Source organism: Camelus dromedarius, chromosome 5 (genome assembly GCF_036321535.1).
Source record: "Camelus dromedarius isolate mCamDro1 chromosome 5, mCamDro1.pat, whole genome shotgun sequence".
Classification (NCBI taxonomy): Eukaryota; Metazoa; Chordata; class Mammalia; order Artiodactyla; family Camelidae; genus Camelus; species Camelus dromedarius.
Window position 1 is genome coordinate 30,369,391 of NC_087440.1, and position 12,140 is coordinate 30,381,530.

At 41.1% G+C, this 12,140-nt stretch overlaps 1 protein-coding gene across 4 annotated transcripts in view; it reads left to right on the top strand.

Annotated features, from left to right (window-relative positions):
* RPGRIP1 (RPGR interacting protein 1) overlaps positions 1–12,140 on the top strand; it is a 72,754-nt gene that overhangs the window by 29,516 nt on the left and 31,098 nt on the right. Inside the window, exons 12-22 of one of the 4 annotated variants that reach the window (XM_064485797.1) lie at positions 573–719; positions 1,195–1,268; positions 2,826–2,971; positions 4,201–4,361; positions 4,826–4,969; positions 5,388–5,505; positions 8,155–8,306; positions 8,765–9,110; positions 10,406–10,584; positions 10,877–11,080; positions 11,627–11,762. In XM_064485797.1, coding sequence (XP_064341867.1) covers positions 573–719; positions 1,195–1,268; positions 2,826–2,971; positions 4,201–4,361; positions 4,826–4,969; positions 5,388–5,505; positions 8,155–8,306; positions 8,765–9,110; positions 10,406–10,584; positions 10,877–11,080; positions 11,627–11,762 — 1,807 coding nt within the window. Of the gene's footprint in view, positions 1–572; positions 720–1,194; positions 1,269–2,715; positions 2,972–4,200; positions 4,362–4,825; positions 4,970–5,387; positions 5,539–6,727; positions 7,993–8,154; positions 8,307–8,764; positions 9,111–10,405; positions 10,585–10,876; positions 11,081–11,626; positions 11,763–12,140 lie in introns of those variants that run through there. The other 3 variants (XM_010990243.3, XM_064485799.1, XM_064485798.1) reach the window with 3 other exon arrangements.

Sequence of the window (12,140 nt, forward strand, 5' to 3'; positions counted from 1 at the left end):
TTGCTGAGATATAACAAAGTGGTTGCAAATCTTCACTGGTATTATCAAATATTTGCACCCCTGTGAGTGGAGTACCGGTGAAGCTGGGTGAATGTCCATGATTAAGAGTCACAGATGCAGAATTCCCATCAAGACCAGCCACAGCTGTTCCTCACCAGAAGTGTTCACCAGAAAAATGCACATTTAACTTCCAGAGTTAACATCTCAGTTGGCTAGGTGCAAAACGAGAAATATTTCATCATAAAAAATCACCCGAACAGCTTAGAAAGTAAAGGCAGCTGAGAAAGGTGGCACTTCACTTAGAGCCAAGGTTGAATTCGAACCTTGGGAAAATGAAGGCTCCAGTGATGAATTATAGTCTCCCTGAGTGGAACAGCCTCACTAACAGGGAAATGATACTCCCTGAGAAATGCTAGGGTGAAAAACAAGGTCAGCTTATAGAGCAAAGGCAACATGCTGTAAATCAAAGCCATTCTTGAGACATCCACTAGGGAATGCTGGGGTTGCTGGTATCTTGAGGCCACTCCTGTTGGGATATGAACATTCCCAGAGCAACTTTCTTTTTGCCCCAGAATGAGGGAATCCTGGGTGCAGCCCACGATGCCCTCCTCAGCCAAGTGAATGAGCTCAGGGCAGAGCTGAAGGAGGAGAGCAAGAAGGCTGTGAGCTTGAAGAGCCAACTGGAGGATGTGTCCATCCTGCAGATAACACTGAAGGAGGTAAGTAACAATAATAATTGAAAGATACAGTTGTATGTTACAGTCCAATTTCAGAGATGTCAAAAAGTGTATCTTAGCAACAGTATGGGTATTTAATTTTTTTCAAATGAGAAAAATGAGGTGCCAAGTGGTTAAGTAATTTGCTCAAGATTACACCATTAGGGGAAAAACTAGGATTTATACTTATGTCTGTCTCCAAAGTCTTCACTCTGTTACAATGTCCTACTGCTTCCCTAACAGTATAAACCCAGATATCATGAAAATTTAATTCAGAGGATTCTCATTAATTCCAATAAAATTTTCTATCACACCTTCAGTTGGTTCAAGTCTTTCTGGTCGAATGGATCCTCATAGATGTGGGAGACAAACATAGAAAATCTCCCACCCGAGTCCTACCCTGCAACAGAGAAGGGAGAATGTATGCAAGGCTCTAGATTGGAAAATCACATCTCAGGCACTCTACTGTCCTTCTTAGTTTCAGGAGAGAGTTGAAGATTTGGAAAAAGAACGAAAATTGCTGAATGACAATTATGACAAACTCTTAGAAAAGTGAGTATGAATTTGGATCTCAGAGCATTGTTTGTTATAAAAGATAGTAACAGAAAATTACCTTCCAAATTTAAAAAAATACCTAGTTTTGATAAGGATACAGGGAAACTGGTACTAATACTGTCAGTAAGAATATAAATAGACAGGGTCTTTTTGCAAGGGAATTTGACACTATCAAAATGTTAAACATGCATCTCTTTTGTGCCAGATAATTCCATTTTTTGAATCAAAACTAAAGAAATCCTCTTATGTGTGTGCAAAGATAAGAATGTTAAGAATGTTAATTATTGTCTTGTTAATTTAATTAGTAATAGTAAAATAAAAAATAGAAACCATCCAAATTTCCTGTGATAGGGATTGCCTAAATAAATCATGTTGCATCCCCACAAAGAAACAGTGTAAAGCTGTTAAAAATGAGGTAGACCCATATGCCTAAGATAAATTGTTAGAAGAAAAATCATACTGCAAAAGGATGTGTTAACTGTGACCTAATTTATGTCATGTGTGTGTGTATCCACAAACTTTTAATGAGATGAAAGGATTGAAATAGGTAAAAGAGGCACCTTCATTTTATTCTATATACTTGTATATAATTTAAAATTTTCACAGTGAGCATATATTTATGTATTACTTTTGAAGCTAAAAATACCTGGAAGTTAAAAAAATTAAATATATCTTCTGATTCAGTGAACGGCAGCAGCGGGTAGATTGGGGAGGTTGTTTGGGGGTATCCTGGGAACAGCTGATGCTCTTCAACTCAGAGAAGTAAGGTAGTGTGGGGATTACCCACTTTGAAGACTCCCTGTGGCAAAGATGGCTATTGGCCTCTTCCCTTCATTATTTATAACATTATCTTCTTAGATCATCATGTCAGGAAGTGCCAAGAAATCTTAATACTGGCTTAAACAAGTTATTTGTAGACCACATTTATTAAAGTAATAAATAGGACAAAGACATAAGTAGAAATGATTGATTGATTATCAATGTTACTTCACTTGTGTAAATAATCAAGAACTGGCAATGTGCATTTTACACTCAAGATGGGTCTGCCCTGACCACTAGATACAGTGGTGCGCAGGGAACAGTCATTGAAGAGTTTAGTTCCTGCCCTTCAGTGTAGTAATTTACAATCTAGTTCAAAGGCAGGTTTTCTCTAAACAAGCCATTGATGATGGTAGACAGATGAATGGAGTAAGGAAAATGGGAATATTCTGTTTCTCATTTTTAATCCAGCAGGCCAGTTCCCCGCCTAAAGAAAGCCATCATGCTGGAGAAGTCCCTTGGGGATAGATATGATGTGTGTAGCTTCCTCAGTGGGATCTTGAAGACCTAAACAGAAGTGATACTAAGCAGCTCTTCAGTATGACCCAAAAGTTCCAAGACAGTTGGTGAATGACAGTTACAGAGAAAGCAGGGGCAGAAAAAACATGCAGGGAAATGAATGGTCAACTAGGCCCAGGAGATGCTGAAACTGTGTAATAAAGACGTCATATCACACACCTTTGAGTGTCCATCTGACAACTCTCCCCTCCCCCCTCACTTGCTTCCCATTTTCAGCATGCTGGACAGCAGCAATCAGCCTCAGTGGAGCAATGAGCTTGTAGGAGAACAGCTACAGCAGAAAGTCTCTCAGCTGCAGGACCAGCTGGATGCTGAGCTGGAGGAGAAGAAGAAAGTCTTACTTCAGCTGTCCAGGGAGAAAGGTAGGTCAAAGCTCTCTCAAGAGCTCTCTCAAAGGAGGGATCCTCTACATCTGGTTTGGGGGGAGGGAGCTGGGGCCAGCGTTTCTCCGATCCTGACACCTGATTCTCTTTTTGCGTGGCTCTTGGATAACTAGAATAAGAACACTGACAGTCAGATCAGATTCACAGTCAAGAAAGCTTGACACCTACTTCACACGTAGACTTCTCCCTATGTAATGACTTTCCATGTGAGAGGGTGCCAATTCTTACTTTATAATGTTTTTAAGCATTCACTTTACTTACTGAAAGTATTGAAAGTGAACTGTTCTGCCTTTTATTCTTATCAGTCATTTTAGGGTGATTGGGGATTGTTTTGTTTTGTTCTGTTTTAGCACCTGATACCTGAAATCAAGAAGCAAATTTTTGCTCTTGGTTACCACTGCCATTTCCCTTTTCTTAATTCTTGGATCACAGTAGCTATTCTGAAGATTTTAAAATACCATCAGAGACCTTTGACACCCTTCTTTTTGCTAGCCTGGACTTAGTCTTTGATATTTGGTCTTATCAAATTTGTATTTCATCAGATTCTAGTATATGCACGTAAAAGAGTTGAAGGAAAAGAAATATGACATCCAGAAAATTAAGGGCAGGAACCATTAAAAAAATAGAGCTTAGGCGCTCATGCCAAGGATCTTGTAGTACAAGTGGAGTCTTGTGAAGCCTTTAGGGCAATCTAATTTAACCTCTCTACTGCATGATACAGAAATAATCACACTAAACACTGATCACCTTTGTTTCCTGAAACACACACACAAACACACACACACACAGAAATGTCCAAATGCCCAGCCTCCCTCCCTCCAGGTCAGGGTGGGTGAGGAGGTGGGTGTCACAGCGAGCCAACAGCATAGAAGTCAGAATGGAGTTGGGGAGATATTGATTCACATGGTGCTGTCAGGAAGTCTGGACTTTCCCAGTCAGTCAGGTGGCTCTGGTGTTTGTTGTTGCTGTTGCTCTTCCTTCCATACTGCAGTTCTGCCGCTGTTTTTTGATTATGTTTTTGGAGACCAAGTATCAACTCAGGGTCACTAAGCTAGAACACCTTTGTAGGAGAGAGAATTACTTCACTAAGGGCCAGTTTATAAAATGAATTAAAATTAGTGGGAAAATTTAATTCACACTCTGTCCAACTTTAACATGGTTACTGGTAACCACGGAGTTTCAACTTTCTGTGTTATTTTTTCCTCCAGCTCAAAACAAGGATCTGAAGCTCGAAGTCACCAATCTGCTTCAGAAGCATAAGCAGGAAGTAGAGGAACTCCAAAATAAAGACACAATTTCCCAATCTCCTGACAGGCAATCTGAGCCAGCCACTTACCCAGTTCTATTCCAGGAGACTGTTCAGATAGAGGTAAGAGCATCTTAAATTAAGCAAGTCCCTTCTGCAGGGGGATGGCTGGCAAATATCCCTTGAAAACATGAAAGGATTAGAAAACAAACTGAGTAACATTTTGTCCTGATTGAGGACAATATTTGGAAGGGTATGAGAAGACTGAGAGTAGAGATAGCCTCATGAGCTCTACAGACTTTTTCCACACTGTAGAACTCATAAAATTTAGAACCTTTTTCAGATGAAGACTTGAAATTATCTGCTAAGGAGCAAACAGCCATTGAGGGCTGTATAACTTACTCACTGCTGCTATTGAACATGAGGAACTAGGGGAGAGAACACTTGTGAACTAACTCAGGACTTCTTACATTTTGGAGTGTATTCTGCTGCTGGTATTTTAACATTACCAACAGCTTTATAAAGAATAGTTATAACTGTTCCTATCATATTTATACCCGCCTTTTCCAATGCTTTTCGCTCTGTAGCCCTGTGAACCCAAAAAACAAGAAGAAAGGAAGCTGTCCCAGATGTTAAGAGAGTTGCAAGTATCCCATGCAGAGACCACATTGGAATTAGAAAAGACCAGAGACATGCTTATTCTGCAGCGCAAAATCAACATGTGTTATCAGGTGCAAGAAAAGATGGTACTGGAAGGGGATAGATAAATGGGCACCTGGGAACCACTTACAAGCCTGGGATTGAAGCAAGACCCAAGTTTCCAGGGCTGTTGCAGGGTGATACACTGTCCTGTGAAGAGCTTGAGGACTCACACATGCCCACGGCACCTTGGTGTAGAAGCCAGTAAAGGGGCTAGCTAATGAAGATGGCAAGTGTGATGCTTCTGGGTTCAAATTTTACCCAACGGCACTAATAGCAAAACTGATCCTGGAAGGGTCTGTGAGGAACCCAGGCCTTTTTCTAGTAGATGCATCTGCCCTGCTAAGGAGAGAGCTGAGTCTCCTTTCCCCTGCGAGTGCCACCATTTTATCTGGGCTCTTTGGTTCTTGGCCGTTGAAATAGGAAAGTTCAGACATGATTTTGTTTCAGGAGGAACTGGAGGCAATGATGACAAAAGCCGATAATGAAAATAAGAATCACAAAGAAAAACTGGAGAGGTTGAATCGACTCCTAGATCTCAAGAACAGTCGTATCAATCAGCTGGAAGGTATTTTAAGAAGCCATGGCCTTCCGATATCTGGCAAGTCTTAGTCCTTTGTTCACCTCACTTGGGACCTATCACACAGCTAAATGCCTGTGCTCCCCTCCGTTCACCTGTCTAGAGGGCCCCCTCTTATGTGCTCGGTATATGACTTATCCCTCCTGCTCTTTATCCTGTCATCTTGGTTGTTCTGATACAAGGTTAGCAGCTTCTTTCCCTCCATCATGTCAGTGTCTTTTCCCTGATTTCTCTGGAGAGTTTCAACAGTACCCAGAAACTGCTGAATCTATCTTGAAAGTAAGAGTATATCACTGTTGGCCCTCGCGGTGTTACTCTCCCTCTCAGGATTGTTTCCTCAGCCCAGGCCTCTAGAGCAGTTTCTGTGAGATAATAGAGCTTCATCACTCATTTCTCATCATCCTTTTCTGTGATTTCTCTCTGAAAGTCCCTGAATTCTTTGTTACAGTTTGAGGATGTCTATATAACAGGGCAGCTGGCTAGGAACTTAATGCAAATTTCATAAATGTGACACTTCCTGTATTTAGTACAGTCACTGCCAACCAGGATCTGGTCCCAGCCTTGCATATTGAGAAAACTGGCTCTGTTTGTTTGTAGCTGGGTATAATAATGCTGAGTGGTGAGAGATCTGACTCATACTAACCAGATTCACTGAAGACTGGTATTTACACCAGAATATTCATTTATTATTTTATGACAGTGGCTCTGGAAAGCGGAATCAAAAACAAGGTCACTTAGTGAGCATGGAACTAGAGTAAAGGGAGATGGGTTGTTCTGGGGCATGATTTATGCACGCCAGGGTGTCTGTCCAAAGGTCCCTGCCATGTAACAAAGGAAATCTTTTGGATTGAAATTCTCATGATTTTCGGATTTACAGGGTCTTTCTCCCAGGACAGTGCAGGATAAATAATACCATTACCTACTTCTGAAGATTCGTTTGCTTTAACTTAGTTCTTTCATTGCTGCTAAGGCTAAAGAGTTTTTCCTGTGTTTACCAGTTATTTATATTATTTCTTTGGAGACTTGCCTATTCTTGCCCTTTACTCATTTGTTAATAATATGTTCTTAATTTGTAGAAGTACTTTGTATGCTTAATATTATTAACCTTGTGTCATGTAATGCAAATTTTTAAATATATTTTATTTAGTTATATTAATCTTATCAATTAAGAAACCATTCCTCAACCTCTGTATTCCATTTATTTTGGGCAGGGAGACATTCTGATGTATCCAAAATATTTTTATTCTGCTACTTTAACTCTTAAAATAGGACCTTCACCATCAACACACTGTGATGACTCAAATACTCCCCGATTTGAAGCAGACTGTATATCAAAGTTTCTGGTTGGTTGGATGCGGGAGGTAATACAGATTTAGCAGACTGTCTTACATAGCTTTACATCTTATTGCCAATATTTTCAACCTCTTTCCAGAAAGTGCCCTCTCCTACTTTTTACTATATTACTCTTTGACTTAAAGTGGATTTTTTTTGCCTTATTACAATGAAATCAAATTCTTAACAGAATGAAGATCCTTGTGATTGATCTGGCTGGAGAAGCGGAATCATCATAGTGGGGCCCAGTGTAACGTAATAGACACCGTGGACCATAACTTGCTATTCTCTCCATGGCCAATAGGCCAAACTTTTGGAAATATTCACATTTTGTGTTTCTATTGCTTCTCTAATGGGTTTATCAGTTAATTCATAGGATCTTGCCATAAGCCAAAACAATGTCATCTGTAGATGAAATTGTGCCTCCAGTGTTTTCCTGAGCTTAGCATTTACTTTTTGATCACTCATATTGTGCCTTATCCCTAAAGCAGGTATTGGGTCATTTCACCATCAGAATCCAAAGCACCTAGTTGTCATTCTGATGATTTTCTTTTCGAATCACATGGTTTCTTGAAATAGTCACACTTGGACTTCCACCATGGTTTTTGTTCTCCTTCTGTCCACCTTCCTTTTACCCTAAGGAAGAGCTCTGTACCCTTTAATGGATAGGCAGTTTTCTTTCTCCTCTAGAACAGCTCAAAGATGTGGCTTATGGCACCCGACAGTTGTCATTATGTCTGGAACCACTGCAAGCCCATGGAGATGAGGATACGGTGGACATTTCTCCATGGCATCAGAGTGAGAATCTTTTTGAACTGCACATCCACCAGGCCTTTCTGACATCTGCTGCCCTGGCTCAGGCTGGAGACACTCAACCGAGCACTTTCTGCACCTATTCCTTCTATGACTTTGAAACCCACTGTACCCCGCTAGCTGTGGGGCCGCAGCCCCTCTATGACTTCACATCCCAGTATGCGGTAGAGACAGATTCCCTCTTCTTGTGCTACCTTCAGGGGGCTTCAGCCCAGCTTGATCTACACCAGGCTATAGCCAGTGAGCACCACACCCTTGCAGCTGGATGGATTTGCTTTGACAGGGTGCTAGAAACTGTGGAGAGGGTCCATGGCTCTGTCACACTTATTGGTAAGTGCTGTCAGCTTCCCACAGCTCCCAGGACTAGTGTGGAATTGTCCCAAGTGTGTAGTTGCTCTTCTGGTGGTTTCCCGTTTTCTTCCTCTGCCTTTATTCTCGATCCTCGCCATACCACCTGTATCCTCCATGCCTTTCGTACTTTCTGCTACCCAGGAGCTGGTGGAGAAGACTTCGGGGTGCTAGAGTACTGGATGAGGCTGCGCTTCCCCATAAGATCCAGCCTACAGGCATACAATAAGCGAAAGAAAGCCCGGGCCTACCTGTCAGCCAATCTGCTTGGAGCCTGGGAGGCCCAGGAGGACGAGGTGAGAAAAAGGATGTGCCCATGCATCTCAGAGGAGAATCAGCCAAGCAGCTCATGAGAACAGCTCAGTCTTCCACTCTCAATAAGTACTTGTTGAATGTGAATGAAAGAAAAACCGTCACACCACAACTAGTCCAGATTCTTCCCTTGGTCACGCTTGAATTTGAAATGAAGTCATGCCCTGGGAGCTAGCTACCTCTCGCCCTGCGGTGAACAAAACAGCTTCTCCGTTCCATTCTCTAAGTTAAGGTCTGAGTGCCAGCATCTCCCTCAGGTAATTGTCTGCCAGAGCCAGTTTGCAGGCGGGTGGAAGTCACTAATTAGGTTTCTCTGTGACACCCAGTCAGGAGTCAGCAGTTCTCTAGGTCATAGCTCTTCCTCATCAAGGGTGATGGGCTTCACCAGCAACAACTCTCTCAGTCTGCCCTCTTCCTCAATTCAAGACCAACATCTTTTCAGTCCAGATCAGAGACTTGCAAGCATCAGAATGAGCTGCGGGTGCAAATCATCCGATGCTACGGCCTCCGGAGTCGACGGCGGCTGGGAGCCCAACCCAGTCCTTACGCCATGTATCGCTTCTTTACCTTTTCTGACCACGACACCACCATCATCCCAGCCAGTAACAATCCCTACTTCAGAGACCAGGCTCGATTCCCAGTGCTCATGACTTCTGACCTGGATCAGTATCTGAGGCAGGAGGCCCTGTCTGTGTACATTTTTGATGATGAAGACCCAGAGCCTGGCTCTTACCTTGGCCACGTCCAAGTGCCCTTGCTTCCTCTTGCACAAAACAAATCCATTACAGGTGGGAGTTCAAGGTTATTACGTCTTTATGCTCTCTGCCCAGTGGTGTCTCCCTGTCCTAACTCTGCTCTTCTTTGATTACTTGCTTGGAACAGTCTCTCTTAAAACCTGCTGAAGGGATTTGAGAATATTGTCAAGAGTGACAGAGTAGAAGACTTAGAACCTCACTGATTACGTGGAAACATTGGCTTCTTCTGCTTCTTTTCAGCAACAGAAGCAAGATTCCCAAGTGGGTAGATCCACCAATCTGAAGTTCATACCTCTATGTTTGAACCAACATTTTCCATCTATGTAGTAATTATCCCAGTAATCATCTTTACTTAAGACCGATTGTTTCTTAGCGCGTGACTAGGTATCAGATTATAAACTGTGTCCTTAATCCTCCCCTGTTATTCTCTCACTTCTTTTAAACATTAGGCACAGTTAGATTTCCATGCCGCATCATGACAAAGACAGACTTCTTGGATACTTTTCCCAGTATGGAGCTGAACTCCGTACTATTTTATCATGTGTTCATCCCCAGGGTCAGCTCTCTGGTTGCAGTCCTGGGAGCGGGAGGCAATGGAGTCCCATTAGGACGTGTGGGTGGGTGTAGCCAGGTACCAACCATGTGTAACAAGCTTCTGGCTGTTCCAGGAAGTGTGTGAGGCCTTGCTCCTCCCAGTATTACAGGTGCCCTGCTCACTGGGCCCCCACCCCAACAAAAAAAGAGAAAAAAGCTGACACTTCTGCTCACAACTCTTTCTTTGCCAAAGAGAAGAGGTAATGTGAGCCATCTGTTAAATTAATCAGAAGTCTGGCATTTGGAAAAAGCCATTTTGCTTAAGTTTTCTTAGCTTTTGTTATTTTAGAAATAGGGACCACTTGAGTGTAGATAATGGTTTTATTGGTATGCCTAAGGCATAACAACCATTTGGTAACAGTAATAAGAATGTGCTCTTGTTTATTGGCTGGGTGACTGACAACAAGCAAGCTATACCTCTTCGTGCATCTTTTGACTATCCCTTCCTGAAACCTGGAGATGCCCATCTTCCCCTATAAATATTCTTATATTCTGAGTGAATATTCTGAGTGATATAGATATTTACTGATATTTTGTTACTTTTTTCTACTGAAGCATATTTGATTTACAAATTATGTTACTTCTGAGAGTATTATCATGATTATTTGATGATGTTAATTAATTACAGATGAAGTATGATAAAATTCAAAATGGGGAGGTAGTAGATAAGGTGCTCATACTCATTTGTCTATTTCATGTGGTTGGATCTTATTAATAATCTGTGTGTTTCTCAGGTGATTTTAACCTCACTGACCCTGCAGGGAAACCTAATGGATCTGTTCAGGTGCACTTGGATTGGAAGTCTTGCTACCTGCCCCCAGAGAGCTTCCCAAAACCAGAAGCTAAGAGTAAGAACACCAAGGACAGTTTAGAGACCACAACTGAAGAGAAAAAAGCTGCCTTTCCTCCTCAGGTAGCAGATCTCCACCAATCCTGTAGAGCGGATTTGAGGAAGACTGTATTAAAGTTGGCATAAAAGAAATTCCTTCTGTGAATGGCATGTGTTTTGCAAATTTAATCTACATCCCTTATAATGCCATGAAGCTATTGATGGAACAAAACCCTGGGTGGTGAGGAGAGAGAGATGACATCTCTCAGCTCTATGGCAGGAGAGAAATGAAATTTCTAGCTCAAAAATCCCTTTCTTGCATATCAAGGCTGTTAAATTATCATCTTGTAAGACTGTCTCTGATCCTTCTATTTAGGACCAGATGGTATCTGTTGAGATTCCTACTGAAACTGGCCAGTATCAAGCTAAGGGAAAACTTCCTCAGGTGGGACAAATAAAGGAAAGGGAACACCAGGTTGCAGCCTACTCAAGAAGAAAACATGGCAAAAGAATGGGTATCCAAGGAAAGAACAGAATGGAGTATCTTAGTCGTAACATCTTAAATGGAAATACGCTACAGGTAAGGCCTTGGAAACCCTGAGGAACTAAAATATGGGTTGTAGCATCCCCATGTATTATTCTCAGAGATAGAAGCAGGCACACAAGATAAGCAATAATCGTGGCTTTTTGTGGCTAGCATGTGTTTCCACAAAATGTGAATAGTTTAATAAACCTCTGAACTGTTCACTTCATTTCAGTGTTATTTAATTCAACAGATTATGGACTCTGCAGTTTATGCTTATGCTTTAGTACCACAGTCCTAACCAGGCCACTTCAACTGTAATCAAAATAAAGAACAAGTATTTATTGAACACTTGCTTACGTGCTTGATGCTGTCTTTTCTTCGTGGGAAACTGGATTAAAGTTACTATGTAGCCTAAAATATATCTTACATATATAGAGAGATTATAAATATATTATTATATGACTACATAATTATATAATTACATTATTATTTCTGTTGTGTTATATAATTAATAATATGTGATATTAATTTTATTAATTCTATTAAATTATTATAACTATACAATATACTTATATTTAATTCTATTTGAATCTGAAACAGTTGAACTACACTGAATGGAAATTCTCAGGGCTTAAGATCTCTGCAGATGGTGGTTTGAAGAATCAGCAAAAGGAAGAGGAAATGATATCAGCCCATTCAGCACGGATACAGAAGGAAGCCCTATATCCTGTGAATGGTATTGTCTTTTTAAAGTATGACTTTGCTATGTAATTGTTGAATTATGTTATCAAGCCAGTTACTTACTTTCTTCCTTCATCTTGCATTGCTGAAATTTTCATGGAAAATTAGTACTGAAGACCCTAGGCTGAGTTTTACTTTACAAGTGTACTGATTAGGCCAACCAAGCTGTAATTCTCAAAGAAAGTAGCTTTATATGTATTGAAAGCTAGCTAGCTAACTAGCCAGTTTAGTTAGCTAGCAAGTTTAAAATGTCAGTTCTCTCCAGGGTCTTGTGAATTATGGTTACAAAGAAATAAGAGAAGTGTGATTGGCTCATTTGTGATGTCAATCCAAGTTTCTTTAAAAATAAGGCAAGGCTTTTGTATTACAATGA